The sequence below is a fragment of the Poecilia mexicana genome, unplaced genomic scaffold, assembly GCF_051168715.1.
Source record: "Poecilia mexicana isolate PSO_F unplaced genomic scaffold, ASM5116871v1 scaffold_1, whole genome shotgun sequence".
Taxonomy (NCBI): domain Eukaryota; kingdom Metazoa; phylum Chordata; class Actinopteri; order Cyprinodontiformes; family Poeciliidae; genus Poecilia; species Poecilia mexicana.
Window position 1 is genome coordinate 9,377,023 of NW_028263370.1, and position 20,045 is coordinate 9,397,067.

At 40.1% G+C, this 20,045-nt stretch overlaps 1 protein-coding gene across 1 annotated transcript in view; it reads right to left on the bottom strand.

Annotated features, from left to right (window-relative positions):
• The window catches only part of mxd4 (MAX dimerization protein 4), a 32,968-nt gene extending 13,365 nt beyond the window's left edge, over positions 1-19,603 (bottom strand). Inside the window, exons 1-3 of the mRNA XM_014989593.2 lie at positions 19,343-19,603; positions 18,800-18,899; positions 11,219-11,248 (exon numbers count right to left, since the gene is read on the bottom strand). Of these exons, the coding sequence (XP_014845079.1) occupies positions 11,219-11,248; positions 18,800-18,899; positions 19,343-19,406 (194 nt within the window). The 5' untranslated portion in view covers positions 19,407-19,603. The remainder of the gene's footprint in view (positions 1-11,218; positions 11,249-18,799; positions 18,900-19,342) is intronic.
• Between the last annotated feature and the right edge of the window lie 442 nt (positions 19,604-20,045).

The following is a 20,045-nucleotide window of genomic DNA, read 5'->3' on the forward strand; positions in this document are numbered from 1 at the left end:
AAGTTGTTCTAATGTCCGTTAAACTAAATCGAGCAACCTGCATCTTTCTGGCATTGTTTGAGCTGTTGACTGAATCACTAGAATTTGATTTCCATGTTTACTCATCTGCTGGAAATCAATAAAAATCATTAAGCCACCAATTAATCATATTTTCACAAGTACAACTCCTTTGTTTAGAAAATACCGTAGACTTATTTAATAATTTTATACCCTAGTTCATATAAGGTGTATTTCACAAAGCGAAATTGAAGTCAAATCCTTTGATTATGTGCACAAACTTGAGCAAAAAAAAAAAAAAAAAAAAAAAAAAACTTTTACAGCACAAAAATAAGTACAACATACTGAGTAGAATTTCCTGGCTTGATCAATTGGCAAATACAGGATAAGAAAAAAAAAACTACTACATGTGGAATTTAATCACCACATTTAGCTTATAACTGTTAAAAAAATATAAATTTTAATATGATGTCATGCATGCACATTAATAAAAATATATTTGGAAAAAACATGCCGCTGCATGTTTCTGTGATGATATTTAAATGAGTTTTTTTTTTTTTGTTTGTTTGTTTTTTTATGTCTAAGTGACCCAAGTGGAGCAGAGACTGAAGGGGCCCCAAAGGGTTAACAGAAAAGAAGTGTAACAACATCATGGTAACAGTGAGAAGCCGTGGCGCTTGCAGAGAAATCGCCACCTGACTGTTTTCACGAGCTGAGTACCACGGGAGGATTTGTGTTTAACCTCTGGCTTTCACTCCCCCCTCTCCATCTGGGACTGGGTGCCAAAACAAAGCCAAGACTTTAGGAAGGGAAAAAAAGGAACTCAAAAATGACACACTGCTTAAAGTGAAAAAAGTTATTTAAACTGCTGATGCTCACTTCAGTTTTGCTGAGTTCAGATCTTGTTGTTTTTTATCTAAGACCTGCTTGTTTTGTTGCTAAGCGAACTTGCAGCAACTTGCCAATTTATATAGATGCACTTATAGAGCTAGTTAGAAAAGAGGTAGTTGCTGCTCACACACACGCACACGCGCGCACACACACACACACACACACACACACACACACACACACACACACACACACACACACTGGTCCTCCTGGATGTAGAGTGTCCCAGGACGCCTTTGTGTCCCCCCACAAAGAGCTATAGGGCCTGAGAAGGCAACCTAGTGCAAACAACAAGTCTTCACCCGTCACTCACTGAGCTGTTTAATGAACTTAAAGCCATGCATTCCTTTTCCCATGCATGCACGACAGAGTGGCACATCTGGCACAGAGCCAAGCCTGCAGAACCGAGGTCAGATGTTGTCAGAATCTCCGCTGCGGTTTTTCTTGCAACTGCTAGAGTTGGCACGCTATGACCTCCGCTAAGGTTAAAGAGGACGATATGTTAGAACGTCCAGCTCAGGCTCTGTTTTTGCCAGAGCCTGTGAGACATCAGCATACGAGATGATGCTTCAACAACTGGGTCTCAAAAGGACCCAACAACAAAACTTCGAATGCAATGTAGAGGGAAGGAAGGGTCGGTACGAGATTGTTATGGTGAAACTTCCTGTAAAATGATCAGCATTTAAACAAAAAAAGCACAACATGATGTAACTTCTTCTAACTGCACATAGATCATTATAGTTCTAATTAGGTTCTCTGTGACATTTATAAACTACAAAAGTGGCTTCTGCAGCCCAAAACATAGTAATTAGTATTAATGCTTATTAATACTGTGCATAGTTTTACATTTTCAGGTTTTGTTTATTAGTTTGTTTACTCCGCCATATCCCAGAATGCAATGGGAAGGCATTGGTTCATGTTTGCAGAGTTCTACAAACAAACCACACCATGGAGTGAAATGAAAAAGTTCGTTATAAACAGAGTGAGCAGCTTAGGTGTGAAACTTCCCAAAAAGAGATGTTGGGTTTAGGGACGGTGATCGGAAATGAACGTCCAAATCGAATTTTTGGTCTAGGGCCCCAAACAATCTTGTGCTGGCTCTAAGCCACCCCTGAATTTACTAGGAGCAATAAGATGAAAAACTTTTAAGTAGTTTTGAAAACGCAATACCTGTAAGCAGTGTATGCTTGCATCTGACATGTCGATTTTAAAATAAGCATTCAAGTCCTACTTTGAAAAGGTCACAACGAAACACTGTTTATCTTTGTCGTACAGGTAGGAAAATAAATGTTCCCTCTCTGCGCTCCTAATGACATTACTTAGCTGAACCTGGGCGTTATGTTATAATTTTAGGAGAGAGTTTTCTGCTTTCTAAAACTTCAGTTTTGCTCACTTTAATGCAAACAAAAGAGCAAAATTAAAAGTAGAGAGAAACAGCCCTCTGTAAACATTTTGTGCCTGTTCCCTTTACAGCGTGTCTCCCCAGCGAGAGTCGTTGCATGAGCTCGGATCGCCATGGTGAGACGCCCTGGAATGCAAAGCTGCCAGCAGAGCGCCTCTACATCTGGCTGGCAGGTTCCTGAGAAGAACGAGGCAGATGGGAGGGAAGGTTGGAGGGTCGGCGAGGGACCCTGCCCGGGGCCCCTGCCGAGAAAACGACACACGCAATCCTTCAGCAGCCCTTCATTAGTCTGCCTGTCACCCTCCGGGCCCGCCAAAGACATGTTTACATTCAACACAATGCCGGAGCGCCGTCTCGGGGAGGTGAGAATAAAACAGGAATAAAAAGAAGTTGCTGCGGCAGTTCATATGAAACCGGAGGGCTGGTTCGCCACGCTGCCCACGTCAGCGATACGGAAGGCGCACACACCTCGAGACACGAGAGGCTTTTATCGCCACAATATGAAATGTCAGTCGTCTGGGACGAGCCGTGTTTGTTTTCTGTCATCGAAGGCGCCACGCCCATTGAGAGCAGTGACAGCTACGGAGGTGAGGCAGACGGATACAAGTTGCCCCCTCGACCCAGATCCCGACTGGTGGAACATGGCTCTCGCTCATCCTCGCATGAGCCGACTCTCGCGCATATTCAGTGAGCAGAAACCTGAACGTGGTCTCCCTTTTTATAGCAAAACTCTTCAGGAAAGGGCTTCAGCGTGCTTTCGAGTGCGATTAAAGTTCAGGAAATAGTAGTATTTGTGTGCGGCTGACACGTCGTAGTAAAACTACCACGCAACAAACAGGAATTTCCACAGGGCGTGCTCGGGAATGCCGAGTAATTGGATTCATTTGATTGTTGTAGTGTACTGAAACGATCGCCTTGTGTGTGTACGGATCATTGCAAAATCCCTTCCACAGAGCAGCCAGCTTACAGTGGTGTTAACAGAAAAACACATGTGAACTGGATTTTAAAGAGGTGAGCGCGTTTGCTCTCTCACGCGGAGGCGCGGTTTACCCCTTGTGCGTCTGGGAGCCTTTCCAGGGCAACGCCAAAACGGCAGACCTGAACGTTACCCGTCTTCTGCTGCGTGTGCCGAAGAGCACATCTGCACAGTTTGCATGGACCAGCAGAGACAAGTTCCCGGAGCTCAATAAACACATCAAACCCTTATTATAGCCAGCTTTTATAGTGATCTCAGTCAATATTTAACAAACAAGATAGTAGTGGCATGACATTAGATTTCTGAGTCCTTGTTGACTGGGAAAGTTAGATAGTTAACCAGAGACGGGCCAATTTAGTGCTTCAGGAGTGATTTTTTTTTTATATATATAAAGTTTTTGAAATGTTTTAGCTCATTATGGTTTATGCAGAACTGTATCTTTGAAACAAGATTACTGCATGAACTTAAAAAGTCATCAAAGCATTTAAATTAAAAATCTCACTTTTCAGGCCTTTAAGAAGAAACAAGTCCAGATTTAGGCTGTATTACAATTAGTTTGCATTTTATTTTTTTTATTCATTTATCTTCCTGTGGATCTGTAAGTAACCTCTTTTACTCATTTACTTATGTTATTGGAAAATGAACATATTAGTTGTAGTTCTGGAGATTGGATGCTGTTTTACGCTCTGACAAAATTACAAAGCACAGGCCTTCACCTCCTGAACCTGCTCTAGTTTAGGTTTGCTTAGCAGATTTCAATACAAATAATCTTGTTACATTCTGTAATGCTACATTTTAGATATTAATGAGTTAGGTTATTAATTTAACTAGCTAAGGATATTGTTTTATGTAGCTTTTACATTTAAGTCAAGAGGCCCATTAAGAGGCGTTTTTAAAAAGTCTCACGTTGACTCACTAAAACTTAGCAGAAACTAGTTTAAAAATAATAATAAAAAGGTAGGTAGTGTAGTGTGTGGTCACATGTGACGGCTTTCTTGCCAGAAGAATTGAAACGAGCTGCAGCGAACGCAGCTGCAGAACACTGTGGAGTTTTGAGCTCCCCAAGCCATCCGCCGAGTCTCCCCCATAAATTCAGCCTCTGTTACTTAACTCCACATTCCAGCATATGTGCTGCCTGCTCCGCTGACCTGAATTTCAGGCTGCCTGGTTGACACACACATACTGTAGCAGCCAGCCAGTTCATGTGTGTGTGTGTGTGTGTGTGCGCTTCTCATTCCACTCTTTCTGCCGTACTCGAGAATGTCTTGACGAACAGTTTCCTTTTCAGGTGCATGCGGTTTGGATCAAAGCATGAAAGGTTGGAGCAGCAAACCTTTCTCAACTTACTCCTTTTGAAAATAAACCAAACAAAATCTCGCTTTGCTTAAGGAACATCTAAACATAGCGCTTTATTAGGGAAACCAACTTAAAGCTGCTTCCTTAAAATGTGTAAGCTTCCACCTCGGAGTATGTTTAGACTCCAACGTAAGACCCAAGCACCAGTGCACCTCAATGTACAGCCGGTCAGGCTGCGTCCAGCATGGTTTCTCTTGTAAGCATCAAGATGTTGTGAGCTAATGATTAGAGGTTTTGCTAGAGGACACCCTGCAGCATCAGATGAAAAGCAAAGGAGGAACATTCTTCACTAAATGTAGGCCTGAAGCACTCATATTCTCATATTCAAGGTGTTTCCATGCGAGTGGCTGCATAAACAAAAAACGTGTGATGAATTTCAAAAACATCTAAAGACTTGTGGCACTCTGGATCAATTATGTGGCACAAATTTCAACTGTTTAGTTTCTACATGTTACCAATTTGTCCTAATTTACTTTTATTTCATACCCATAAAAAATAAAATACTCTCTACCTGAGCACTGTGTAACAGCTTATTGATGTCTTATGGGGAAAAATGGCCATAAACATCATCAAAAGTTATGCATAATTAAGAATTTAGAATTTCTATGCATGTAAGGTGAGATCCTCCAGTCTAAAACGAGTAATTTCTTTTTCATTTTGATATTAGAAATTGCAAACGGTGTATGTTTTACAGACTGATACAGATAAAAATAAACATCTTTTTTTTTTCTAAACAGAATTTGTCTTTATGCAGTCGGTCTGGTCATATTCCCGTTTTTTATGTGCGACAGCCTTGATGCAGTGCAGTATAACAGCAGCATTCAGTCTTGTTATTGCTCCTCATTCTTTGAGCAGTGTGACTGTAATGAATGTGACTGTGTCCATGATCATCATTCATTATATTAGCTGCTTATGTAAGACCTGGGACTCCAGATCGCCACGCACAGGAGGAATTTAACTGACACTGTGGCAGAGGGGGAAGTAAATTACACACGCAATCATGTGAGTGTGCACACATCACATTTGAACAAACCTGGAGGGAGGAAAGAAACTTTCCTCGCTGTTGAAACTGCTAATCAGCAAAGCAGAAGACAGCTTTTACAGTGGTTTTGCACCTCGCGGTCTAAAGTAAAACAAAAGAACTAGCAGGTCAAAACTGATCAAGGTGTTCGGTGAAAGGCAAGTCGTCCTGCAACTTCGCCCTGCCTCGGGTTCTGCTGACTCAAACACTTTCAGCAAGCAGAAACGGAGAGCCAGAACAAGGAGGTGGAGAGGGGAAGGGAAGTCAAGATAACAGAAAAACCAGATGTGGTCTCTGGGGTGAAGAGGGAGAAAGCAGAGGGGTGAAGAAACAAGAGGGGAGTGCATGGGATGCCTTTTTGTTCAAACATGGGTATAATTCAAATGGCTCAGCGGGGAGCCGACTGCCCTATAGGCACACACAGGAGTTTTTCGAGGGGGGAAAAGTCATTCATCTCAGCTAGGAGTAGAGGACAGCGGAGGAGTAAATTTAATTAGCGAGAAGATTAGGCTGACAAATGGCCTGCTCGCTCCTGAAGTGTGTGTGAATTTAAAACGGGACTCAGTCGGCGCACTGTCTGCACTGCAGGACGGAGAAGTGAGAAAACACTATTTGGAGGAAAAAAATAAATCTGCTGATCTCAATTATGTCAAAAACCAGAGCGGTAAAAATAGGAGAGACAATCCTTCCCTTGTTGAAGAGAAGTGGAAGCTCAAATGCTCAGCAACATTTTACTGAGTTTAGAGTTCCTGTGAACAGGTGGCACGAGGGAAAGGGAAGGTTGAGTAACTTCTCAGCGCTGGTCGAAAGGGAAACATGTGGCACGATAAGCGCGTCACAGACATCATCGAGAGCGGTTAAAGAAAGAAAGGGGAAGGAAGCAATGCCAGAGGATACCAACCACACCGGACCAATTGGTTTCTCGATAAACTCCAGCTGAAGCTCTGCAGCTCTGGTAAGGGCAGAAAGCATAAGAATAAGCAGAACCACAACAGAGGCCATCTAAATGGAGCTGCCGTGGCTAAAGTCGGGCTGCAGCAGATAAGCAGGCTACGTCGGGGACAGATGACCCAGTGGGACCCCAGCACCCGCCCCGCAGACGACTCCGTCTGATAACGAGACACAAATATATGCAGGGTGCCTCCTGAATGCCTGGCAAGGCAGCAGCGACAGACGCCCAAAAGCAGAAGATCAAAGCATAGCAGTGAGAGAAACTGATGCCGGAGTGAAATGTAGAACTGAGCACATCTATTTAGTTTGTAAACTATTGCAATAAATCTGCAACGTGACTTCTTTTCACATCTATTGGTATTGCTATAAGTGTGTCTATTTTTAGGAAGAAGCTCTTTCATTTATGATGTAAATGATAAATTGCCACTGTGCCTTATATTAGCCATCACTCCCTAACCCTATCTGCGCACTTAGGATTGATTAAGATTTAATTCACTTTCATAAATTATTTTTGTATTAAATAAATCTCAATAATTCACTTAAGTTAAGTTGTTCATACCTCTGTAAGATTGAGATCAAAAGACTCTTAATTTTACCAACATTTATCTTTTAACAGGAAATAGTGTTAACATTTTGGAGTGGTCTGACTTGAATCTGTGCAGGGAGCTAAAGATTAGGGTGATGGCAAGGAGGCATTCCAATCAGATAAACTTTCCGACAGTGAAATGCCTTTTACATGGTTTGATTCTTGGAGCTCTGTGTCTCATTTCAAAAACCAACTTCTTGGTTGAAAACATAATACATTTAAATCTACCAGGAGAATTTTTTTTTCTTTTTTTTTTGAAGGACAGCGTTAAACTTGGCATACATTGTGGATTTTGCATAAATACTTTCATGGAAACCAAACTGTAAAACATTTTATTCCTGCCAATCAGGTATAATAAATTCCAGTAGCATGTCTAACCAGACCCCACCTATAAAATACGCCTTGCGGCATTTAAGCTGGACACTTATTTGCCAATTAGACCGCCTTGTGAATGTTAAAGGATGGCTCTGTACTTTTGGAAGGTGAACCAAAACATCCCAACCTTTGACCGCAAAACGACACTGAGTCAGGGCTCGAACAGCAGCCCCTCCCTGAAGAGGCGTCCGATGGCGCGATGGAAGAGAAAGGTGATGACTACGACACTGGGGATTGCTGGGGATTTAGCATGTCTGCGTGTCTAAAAAGATGTTTCAAACTGGTTGAACAAGACAATCAGAAGAGTTTTGGTTTCAAAATTAATCAGCAGACCAGGAATTTTTCAACATCTTCATTGAAGTTGTTGGACGTGAGAAGAAAAAAGGAAAGGACCTAGACAACCACTGACTAGAAAACTGCTCTTATTTTAACACAACAGTCTGACTACTAGAACAAATCCATATCATGTAATGACACTGAAACCCTAAACTAAAAAGAGAAAATATGCTTTAGTGCTAATCAGTTTTAAGTATTACTTAGTCCTATTCTAGAGAGTTAATTATCCATAGACATTTGCCATACTTGTTATAACACAAAAATGATCGAATATTTATGCTAGCTTTAGGTGTGATATTTTAGGCATAACTTGAAAATGCAGACCAGCTGAACTGAAATAGAAATCTCCAACTTTAGCTACTGTAGCTAATATTTCTGCTATTGGGAGTTTAACGGTACAAATAAGTTGATTTGTGCATACGGGGTAAGGGTTCAATTCGCGTTCAGAGCAACAACAGCATATAAACAGAGGTTAAATGGTAGGTTCCTTTGCTAAACCCAGTGGACCAAATAAAAACCCTCTCAAAAACAGACAGATGTTGCCAGCAAGGACTCTCTAACAGAGAGAACAAATTATAGCAGACGTAAATTATTCACTGAATTTGCAGATATTTTCAGGCACAGCAAAGTGTGAGATTATATATACACACTGCTTGCCATATGTCCACAACTAGTCCCCCACTGATAGAGCAGTATCACTAGAGGCATGACGTTTTTGCTCACCGCTGATAAAAAAAAACAAACAAGAAGAGTCTTCCAGCTCATGTGTGCAATCGCTACCAATTATTCTAGCCTTACATTTAGTTTGAAGGGTTTTAAATAGTTACCCTAGCTAATATTTTATTGCTGCGGATTTTAATACAATACATGTGGATGTCGCCGTGGGCCGGCAGGAGAGTTGCACAGTGTTGCACTCTTTAAAACAAAAACCTGGTAAATTTTCAACTGACTGCTTTCACAAGGGTCGAGCTTGCGTGCCGTAAAGATTTGCCGGGAAAGAATCAACATTGCATCAATAGTTACCATTTCTTCCACGTATACCCAGATGTGACAGGTAAAGTATGTAGCGCAGGACCTGCACCGTCACAAGGTCCTGACGTGTGCAACGGACCTTGTAATTTGAGGGCACATGTTCAGACAAAGATTCGCCTCATAGCTTTGCAAATAATGAAAATTACATCGATGAGTGTATGGGGCCCTGTCATTACAAACAGAGATGGAAAATTTCCATGCAAACAGTCACAGGTCTAACAAAAAAAAAAAAAAAAAAAAACACACACATGATGACATATTGACGGGGCAATTATACCCAGTAAAGGTCATGATGTTGATAAACGGTAAGAGAACTCAGGTGTTTACTAAATATAGTTACGGCTATCTACCTTTTTAAACAAGCTTATGATAAGGGAAGTGTGGAAGCTGGATGTAGAAGTCTTTACTGGCATGAGCATTTGTCAATTTGGCTGATCATCACTTCGTTGGTAGCAACCAACCACACCCGTCATTGGACATGAGGAAACTTCTGTGTCTCAACCCCTGCGGCGTAATCATTCAGGACCTACGTCTATGTCTCGCAGGTCACGGAGGAATATGTCCTTACTTGTTTCACTTCATGCAACACACACACACTATTACTCACTGCCAGACATGTGACTAGCAAACCCCAAGCCCTGATAGCGTGTGTCAGCATTTAAACACGCCCATTTCAGCCACTGCTCATATGCTGCCGGTCACATCAGCTGTTTCTTGAAAGCCACAAAAGAACGCCAGCTGCATTTACAGGAAATCAACGGGCCCAAAGAATTTACATCGTCTTATCGCGCCTTGCAAAAGTATTCATACCTGCTGAATTTCTGCTGATAAGGCAACTATGAGTTCACAAATGTGGCCTTGGGGTATAGAAGAGTGGAAGAAGAAAGCCATTGTTGGAAGGAAAAGCACAAATAGCCAAATTTAAAGTTTGCCAAAAGACTTGTAAGTGACACAGCAAAAATGTGAAAGGAGGCCTGAGGAGACCAAAATGTAACTCTTTGACCTACATGCAAAGCTCTATTATATCTGAAAAATAACACACACTTGTCATGGTCTAACTTGGTAGGGGCTGCATCATGATGGGGGAATCTTTTTTTTCTCCAGTGGGGTCAGAGTTGGTGAGAGTTGATTGGAAGGTGGATGGAACTAAATACAGGGTGATATCAGAAAAAAAAAATTGTTAGAGGCTTCAAAAGACTTGAGACTGGGGCAGAGATTCCCCTTGCAGCAGAAAAACAACTCCAGACATACAGTATATAGTCAGAACTGCTATGGAGCAGGTGCTAGAATGGCCCAGTCAAAGTCAAGAACTATATTCCATTAAGAATCACTGGCAAGACTTGGACAAAATTGATGTTCAAAGATACTCTCCACTCAATCTGACTGAGTTTGAGCTATTTTGCAAAAAAAAAAATAATAATAATAATAATAATAATGTGCCAACCTTGTGTGAAGATCTAAGTATTCATTCAGGGAAGTTGAATAAAAATGTATGCCACAAAACCAGTTTTTATTGCTTAAAAATATCAACAACCATGTATCCTTTCCCTTCTGCTTAATAATTAGACAATACTCATTGTTAGCCTGTCAAACTAAATCCCACCAAAATACTTTCAAGTTTGTAGTTGTAAAATGAAAAATAAAATTTTTAATGTGTATGTATGAACATTTTTGCAAGGCAGTCTGCAATGCCGGGAAATCACTATTTTGTTTTTCTAACTCGAAGGAGTTTGCTTCCTAGCAAGATGGAAGTCTAAACAGAGCAAAAACAGTCATCTGTGTCTCTCGTGCCCACACCATGAATCGTGAGAGTCGTTCCCAAAAATAAGCTGAAGAAAAACAATTTTGTGCTTGAGTGTTGCATGCTGGGAAAAAGCCAGATCAGAGAGTGTGCGTGCCATCTGTGGACTTCTGAGTCTGGAGAAATGACAAAAAAAAAAAAAAAAAAAAGGGTCCAGATCCTCTCCGCCTCCATTCACAGCATTATTTTAGGCAGGATTATCTCATTTCTGACAGGATTCCCCCCCCCGCCTGTCTGCCTGCGGATTTCAGCTGTGAAATGGAGAAAGATCTAATGCATGTCAAGCTGCACTTTCAAATCATCTCATTATCTAATTTCAGACACGATGGACTCTTGGAGGAAGACTCTACATCTGATTTGCATTGCAGGTTGATTTTCACTAAGAGGAATAAATCTGATTTCTACCTGCTGCTCGGAAACACAATCGCCAGTCAAACGGACTTAAAGAAAATGCACAGTGTTGCAGAGTGTCAGAGTGTCAAATATCAACTTACCTGTGTTTTTCAAGCTCATTGTGTGATGATCTGAAAGAAGAAAAGACGAGTGTCAGGACCAGGATCATAACACCCCAAGATCATCGCATAGCATGAGATTCTGTGTCAAAATAAAAGGCTAATTGTTTTTTTTTTTTTGTTTTTTTATCTAAATGTTAGAGAGAAGAGTCAAATAAGCACATGCAAACAGATCAGAGAGGTTACATTGCACAGTGATGTGGTGCAACAAAAAAGGCTCCAAAATGAACAAATGTGTAGTATATTGTAAGAGATTTGACAAAGAAGGAACAGAAACATGCTCGGGCATGGCAACAGGTTCTTTTTAACCATCGGCAGCCTGACCCTTCAGCATCATCAGATTTTCATTTAGCATTAATATTTAATAAGACGATGAGAAAAATGTATGTTTTATTCAGGCGAGACAGGTAGTAAGGAGTCAACCAGATATTATTCCAAGAGCACATGTCGACCTAAGCCTGAGCTTCCCAGTGCTGTTGATGATCATCAGGGCGGAAAGGTTAAAGGTTAATGAGGAGTTTGTATTACACAAATCCTTGGTGAGGAACATTCTGTACAGATGGTGGAAATTCAAGACCATTGTTAACCTGCCAGGGAGGGGTCAGCCAACAAAGATAACCCCAGGAGAAAGGTGTGTAATAAGCTGTTATTCTCAGGATCCTCACAAAGGAACTCATGTTTGCCTCTAAGCATCTTAAGGCCTCTTTCACGGCGGCTAATGTTAACAATACCAAATCCGCTATTAGGGCAACACCACACAGAGCACTTTGAAAACATGTCTGTCTTTATTTAAGAAAAAAAAAAAAAAAAAGGAAAACAAAACTTTCTGGTTTCATTTTGTGCTTTGAAAAGTACAATACAATGCTGTCTGAATGTTTTTTGCTTTGCACATGTCAGTTTGTACTCCCCTTGAAAAGGTTTCGTACTCCCACTGACAAATGGCTTTTCACAGAGATTTTCTAAACTTACAGAAATTGTGACTCAAGTGACTATTACATGGACTCATTAAGTCACTCACACTCTACTTTTGTCTTTTGTAATGAATATTAGAACCGCAATCAATAAAAATAGGGTGTCATTTGAATTTTTTTTTTTTTTTAAAAAGTCACAATTCATTTGAGCAATTTCAGCACTTCAGAAAAATATTTGTCTCCATAATTTTTTTTTAACCTTTACCATGTCACGCTTTTGCCATTTTGGTAATTTTGTACCAGCATTTTTCAGGTATGAAAAGTAGCCTTATGCGACGTGACAAGTTGTACTGCCAAACGTCTCACCGTGAGTATGTTCCTTTTTCTCTTTGACAACCATTGATTTAAAGTCATTTTCACTAATCTGCTCATTTTTCAACTGAATTAAATTACAATTTTCAACTGAATTAAATTTAAATTTTCAACTAAATTAAATTAGATGTGGTTATATTAGTCCCATAAGCTACCGTCTCCTGGTCCAAACTGGAAACAAAACCAAAAGCAATAGAAATAGTTTTGAATATAAGCATGTCTGTATTAAATTATATGAGATTTGGATTTTACATGATATATTTCATCAAAATATTAAACTACCAATTAACTAATATGCAATGATTACTTAGATCTGTACAAAATGGAATTAAGTTGGCAATTATGTTATAGTTTATTGTTAAAAATATATATTCTAATAAGAATTTGTCAAATTATGATGGAAACAATAACACAATAACTTTAAAAATACTTGCTTGCTGTTTCATAAGAGCATCAAAACAAGACTGAAAATAATTATTTCGTACCGTTTCAGTAGCACAGCAGTATTTTTAAAAAATGAAGAACTAAAATACAGTTTTTCTTCGGCTCAAACCACTGCAAATGTTAATATCACAAAATATAAGAATTTCTTTTGTTTTTGTTATTTTTATCCATAGTATATATGTCCCCCTAAGTAGAAGTAGGTATGACATGGAAGGGGCAAAATGTCCTGCACTAAACTAGAACAAATAGAAACATTCACACAAAATTGCACACTGTAGTGTGATGGATTATTATTCATTTGAAAATCTATGTTTTCCAGCAAGGAAAGGAGCTGCTTGCCATGGGAAATTTCCTGACAAACCATGAGCCAACTTGTATTTGCCTTGGGAAGATTTTGTACCTGCTTTGACAACCAATAATTTTAAGACATCCTATAATTTTCCCATAGTCGACTGTAAGAAAAAATGGTTATGAGTCCGTTAAATAATATCTCCTAGTTTTTTTTGTTTTTGTTTTTGTTTTTTTGTGATTAGCTGATATCAAAAGAGTACACTAACTTAAGATGACATCACAACCATTGTCAATATAATTAAGGTGTAAAATCAAATCAAATGGGTAATATACTGTGAGATTAGGATTTAGATCTATGCATTCTATGACTGTTTATCTTTATCATGTTATCCAGAAAAATAAACTGATATGTGATGGTTAGGAAAATGGATATGAAATATTTTGTGTAGAGATAACAAATGGAAAACACGTGAATTTATGAAGTATGGGCTCGGATTGGCAGAGCTGCAAATTGACCTGGAGTCATAAACACGTTCCATCATAAGAAAGGCTCTAAATTACAACGTAGCAGCCAAAATGTGATGCCGTGGCTCTGATTTGCTACATCAAACGATGAGAACAAACTGTGCAGGAAAAAAGGCAGCACATCTGGCCCTGGACAGAATATCAACAGAAAGTGGGTCATGTAACAAGAACATGAGCCTAAGCAAACAACACGGTTTTTGACAACGAATCTTAAATGGGACGAGGGAATTGTTGCTAAGTAAGTAATGAAGTAAGTAAAAAAAAAGAAAAAAGTTTTAAAGGACATGCAGTAAACAGCTCGCACCACAACCAAAGCCGTTCTGTTTGCCTTACAGCTGAAGTGGAAAACTGATCGACATTTACAAGGGGAGACGTCCAGCTGCAGCAGAGGGTCACACCCCTGCTGACTGCAAATTCTCACCAATTTTTACTGCTACCGCTTTACGAAACTGGAACAATTTAGTGAAGCCGAGGAGAGCTTTCTGCCAAGCTTCATGACAAATATATGTAAAGTTCAAAACTTTTAAGTGCCATTCTAAAAGCAGAGCCTCAATTTTAAGATGTGTTTTTCAATCGTGGCCAATAGCTGCAAAGAGAAAATGCAGGGAGAGCTCAGCTGAACTGATACCCCCCCCACATACACACACACAACAAGGGATCCGTGACACCCCATGCACGCTGCAGCCACTGCTGCAGTTTCTGCATGACGGCTGATCAGCGGCGAAGGACGCGGAATAAAAACGGCTCTCAGACGTCTGGAGGCTTCAGACGCTGCAGAATTCCTCAGCGTACACGGGCTATTCCGAGGAGCGACTCCCCCCGTTGTGACACGCAGGCAGCCGGGAGGGCAACCGAAACAGGCCCTCCGTTCATGAGGGTGTCATGGATACCGTGGCAACAAAAACAAAAACAGCAACAACAAAAGGGGCCAGACTGACAACAAGCCCTTTTCAGACTTTCCACCACCCTAGAGCCCCCCCCCCCCCTCATCTCCCCCTGCCAAGCTCACGAAAGCAGTGGTTCCCACAGCTGTACCGCAACAACAAGGCAGTTTGACGTGCTGAAAGGGTTACGGCTGACCCGTCTGCACAATATCATCCCAGAAGGAGCACAGGATGTCACACCGCTGCAGATCTAAGAAGGCAGACAAAGAGCTTCGCTCCCAGCCCGGAGGAAGTTGCGCTATTGAAAGATGTAGAAATTGGAGGAAAATGTCCCAGTCAAAGCACGAGGCCCGAGCAGGAAATCGTGAGGAGGAAGAAGGGAATGCTCCAACCCACAGGTTAAACCACACATTTTTACATGTTATGTAAAAGCATGGTGTCTGGCATGCAAAACCAATGATGCCATGTATCAGTTTTTAGAAGGAAGTAACACAGCAAAGGCCATCCCCTGAACATTTCCCTACTCACAGGAAGGAATTCAAGGCTGAAAATAAAGCTCTTTTTTTTGTATGTGACTATTTATATGCGAGTGTAGTACAGAGGAGTCTCAGTGAAACAGAAACTAGTAAACAGCCAAAACACAGCGATAATTTCAAAGAAACTCAATGGGGACCGCTTCTTGCTATGCGTACATGTGAAATACTATTTTGCTTATTCTCCCCGAGAACAGACTCAGAAACATGTCACCCGTAATTATGCCAAGTCGACCACCTTTTTAAACCTGATTAATGTTACATTTTCTTCAGGTCCACCCACCAACTTGAAGGGCCTGCCCGTGCATAGAGCTAATGGAGGAGTTTTAATTAAGGGCAGTCACATTAAGATGGAGTGAAAAATTGGTCCTCGAACTCGGTGGGCGTGGGTTCGTTCCGCAGGTATGTGTGTGGGCCACCACACCCGGCACACACATCCGCACTCCCTTTTCATCATTCACCCGTTTATTGAAAGGATGCATTTCCTTGTAAGACCAACAGAATGTTGTAGGAACTGGATGAACTTGAAGTATTGTTTTAATTTCACAAAACTTAAAACCAAATATTAGCTCTTAACCTCAACCGATCACCCGCTGCATAGTTTGCTACTGTGAAATTACTTCCTAACTATTTAACAAATCAACTTAAAAAAAATAAAATAAATCTTAATCAGCATTTAATTGTACAAACAAAAATATAAATCATACAAATTCTCTTAGACAGTCACAACTTATCCAGACTAACAGGTATAGTTAATGACCAATTAAATACACTATTACACACCAGGATCAAGTAAGTCTCAAAAAAAGCATATAGTTACAAAAAAAAACTCCAGATTAGTCTCCTATTGTGGGTGTGTCTCCATATGACACAATACATTTCGCAGAGATAAATGAAGGGAAGCTCAATCTGGTGTGACAACTCTGTTTTTAGCAACATGAGCTTAAAAGATTTATTACCCGATCAATGACTCAAGTTTCATTTCAAATAGGCTGTGGTTTGTCACATGCAAGGATTCGTTTGTCAGCATGCAGAAAGAGTCATTTAAGATTTTAGCAGCAAAATTCTACATTTATCCAGCAGCAGTAAACTTTTTTTTTTCTTTCTTTTTTTTTAGTATAAATCCAGATTTGATTAACCCGAGAACCAAAGCTGGGTCCTCGCGGGGCCAAGACTAAAGAGGCTTTTCCACAACTTGTATGTAAAAAAAAAAAGTCATACGTTGACGCAAGCACTATTTTGCGAACCTTTAAGTCATTCTTACATTTGCACTGGATGATTGTTTAGTGAGAAACAAATTATTTATATCTGAAAATGGAGATGAGACGTTGCGCACCACTAATGACACTCCGACACGTAAAGGATTTCCAACCCAGTTATGACAAAACTGGGGGAAAAAAATAAACTATTAAAAAAAAAAAAACTACACTGCCTCACTTTTCCTTTACTTTGACCAAAAAAAGTTTAACATGTTCTGCTATCAGTATGGTTTTCACACTGGATGACCATCAGTAGCACACTGCCTCCGTCCTTCATTTCCTGTGTAAATGGTTATAAGCTTCTCTGTAAATAGCTATCTAATACAAATGTGGTGATGGTTTAAAGTTTAATGAAATGTCCAAAGTGTCATATCCTGCTGGTAAAATATTACTTGCTAATGATTAGTCATAAGTATGTTTCCAGTGTCAACCTAAACCAACATTTTAAAGATGTTATGGTTGAAGCCACCTGCAACTGTACATGCGCTATAATTTAAGTATGTAATTTAATTTAATTCGGATTAATTTGCACCGATACCATGTTGTACCTTTACAGCCTTGTGTCAATTCGAACCCATGTCAGGGATGTTTTGTACCCACAGAGATCATTTAAAGACACTGGTTTACTTAAAGTCATCTGGACGTCACTCAGAGTTGCAAAACACAAGTTTGATCAGAGGACGGAATCTCTTACATTTCATAAGAGTCGAGTAATCCATGCGGTGATCAGAACGACAATCAGTAATGCTATCAAGAGAAATACATTCATCTAACTGGTAAATATTTGGGTTTGTAATGGTTGTTTACAGGTGTAACTGGGAGCACGTGGGCATGAAATGGGAGCATTATGGCACAAATTATTGGGAAAGAATTGTCAAAGGTAAACTGACTCAGACTTCAGGGGTTGATTGTCACATTACACCATCGCCATTTCAAAAACTTTGCAGACTGAAAGCTTTTCTAATAAGAGGAGTTGACTTCCACGGGATCTTTTTGCCAATCATGATCCAATTCGTTTCCTCCTTTGGAGATAATGAGTACCCACTCTGATGACCAACGACTTACAGTAGTTTTCGAAATTTTGCTACCATAAGGAAATATTCTAAATAAAACATCATGGCAGGGTTATTTTGGGTGAGTGTTCATCATTTTGCCCTTTCATATCTCTGTAGTTTAGGTCACTTGATACACAACTTTTTTATGCACTAAATAGTGCTGATCTCAGCAGGACATTTTGTACCGACTATGCATTACTACTGGGAGATTTGTGCAGACTGACAAACATCGGTTTAAAATAATCTTCTATAATCTACTCATGCTCCGCTATAAGGAAATGTGGCTACTCTACACCAATAGGGTAATATTTACTAACAGGAAGTCACTCTGTGTTATTTTGGGGTTTTTATGGGTCAGAATCTCCCTAATTATAAAGTCCGTAGTGAATAATACAAAATTAAATTAAATTACACATGAGTTTTGAGCATTTCTATAATTAGAAATATCATATAATATATAATTAGAATAAGCCTATAAAAAGTACTAAAATAAAGTGATATGCAAACCCACATGGGAATAAATAGGAAGGCATGGAACTACAATGCAAAAGTGGCACAAAGCGGTGAACGCAGAGCTATTCTGAGAAAAGGATTCAATATTAACCTTCAGTCATTTATCTAACAAGCTAGAAATCATAAAGTAAAATTGAATCAAAACTGAAACTTGCGTTTATTTTGTCTGTGTGCAGTTCAGTAGCACATCTTGAGGATGTGTTTTCTAAGCGGGAGAGGTCGTTCAGCGGAGATCTGACCAAAAAAAAAATTAAATACTGACGGTTCAACCAAAAAAAACATGAGGACAACAACAACCTTCTTGTGTTCTGTGTGTCAGAGTGTGGGAAGAAAGTGCAGGACTGCAGTTCCTGAAATGCGACCCTCTGTCACTCTCTCTCTTTCTCTCTCTGTTTTTCTTTTGCAGGACTTTCATTTTGCAACCAGACACACCAAACAAAACACTCTCGCCACATGAAAAACACAGCGTTTTAACCCAGGTGAAAGCATGGCAGGCTGTGTGAGACATGCTGCAGAAACGAAAGGTTAAATGCATGTCGGGTGTGCGTGTGTTTTTCTCCCTCTCCGGTTCTCTCAGCATGGGGAGGGCAACACAGAAACAGACAGAGGCAGCAGAGTTGACAGTGTACGCGTGGCACTGTTGATTGGAGAGACCAAAACACACTGATCCCAGCCCAGACATACATACCAGCAGGGCTGCTATACTCATGTTTATGCACCGCTAGAGTTTACAATGGCATGGCACGTGAAGGCAAGACATATAGCTACATATTTACCTATTGTTCTGAGCTTTTCTGGAAATTGGTGTGGCTTTCGTTTTCTTTCGGGAAAAGTCACTGCTGTATGGTAAAACAGACGCATAACCATGTTCTGCCTCTGTGGACACACATAAAACAATAAATAATGAAATGTTAGTTTACTGTTAGCCAGTCAATACAGGGAAACGTGAAATTGCTATTATGTCTAAATCCTTCCAAGAAATAATCCATTAGTACAAACATTTTTTATATCAAGGTAGAGTGCACATTAACCCATATTTTTAATGCAACTGTTTTAAGCCCTGTTTTCATATACTAAAACGACAAGACATAAACAAGTCGTATCTCTACAAAATTAGATTACATCATTCTTTCTGTAACACATCATGTTTCTGGGTCCACTTTGTACCCATCGCCTTGTCTGTGTCCCATTGAGAAACAAGTGACATCATACCTGCACTGAAGGCAGGATAGTGTTAAAACCCAGAAGCATCGAGCCTCATTTATTATGTCACAAAATAACTCCTTTAAATAAATGCCTGTCACTTCAGCTTTAAATACCTCTGTCTCGTCTCTCCAAATATTCTGCAGCCTCCAGCAAAATTAAAAGAGAATTCAGTTCCATCTTCTCCGGGTCTTGGTGTTCTTTAAAAAAATAGAAAAAAATATATATCTATCTACACAAGTGTACAATTCATAAAATAATGGAATGAAGATGAAAAATAAAAGCTGTTCTTCAGCGGAGCCCAAACGCTGCTACGTTCACTTCTGAGTCCTGACGACTCCAAACTACAGTAACAGCAGCACCTAAACTCAGGAAACCAACTGATTACACCGCTATCCAATCAGAAAACCTCCCTGAGGTGCGTCTACGCCAATGAAAGTCCTCTTTGCGATGTCATTGGCTTGACTGAGTGAAGTCATTGGCGATATACCCTAGCAACAGCCGCTAGTGCCCGCCTTTTTCGATGCTGATTGGCTTTCTACTCTGTGTGGAAGCGTCTGATTGGCTAATGAGAAAGAGGATGGGTGTTTTTCATATAGTTGAACTTGGATGTTGTTTTGGTTTCCCAAAGTGAGCTAACTTCTCGAAGTACGGTTTCTGCGTTTTGGCCGTGGAATAAACGGCATTTGTTCAGTCAGCAAGGCTCAATTATACTTCAGTCATATATCGTTTGGCATGACAAGTACTCAGTCACACGGATGATGTTTTGTGTTTATTTCCTGTACAAGTCATTCTGAAAGTCTTCAGCTGGGCCCATAA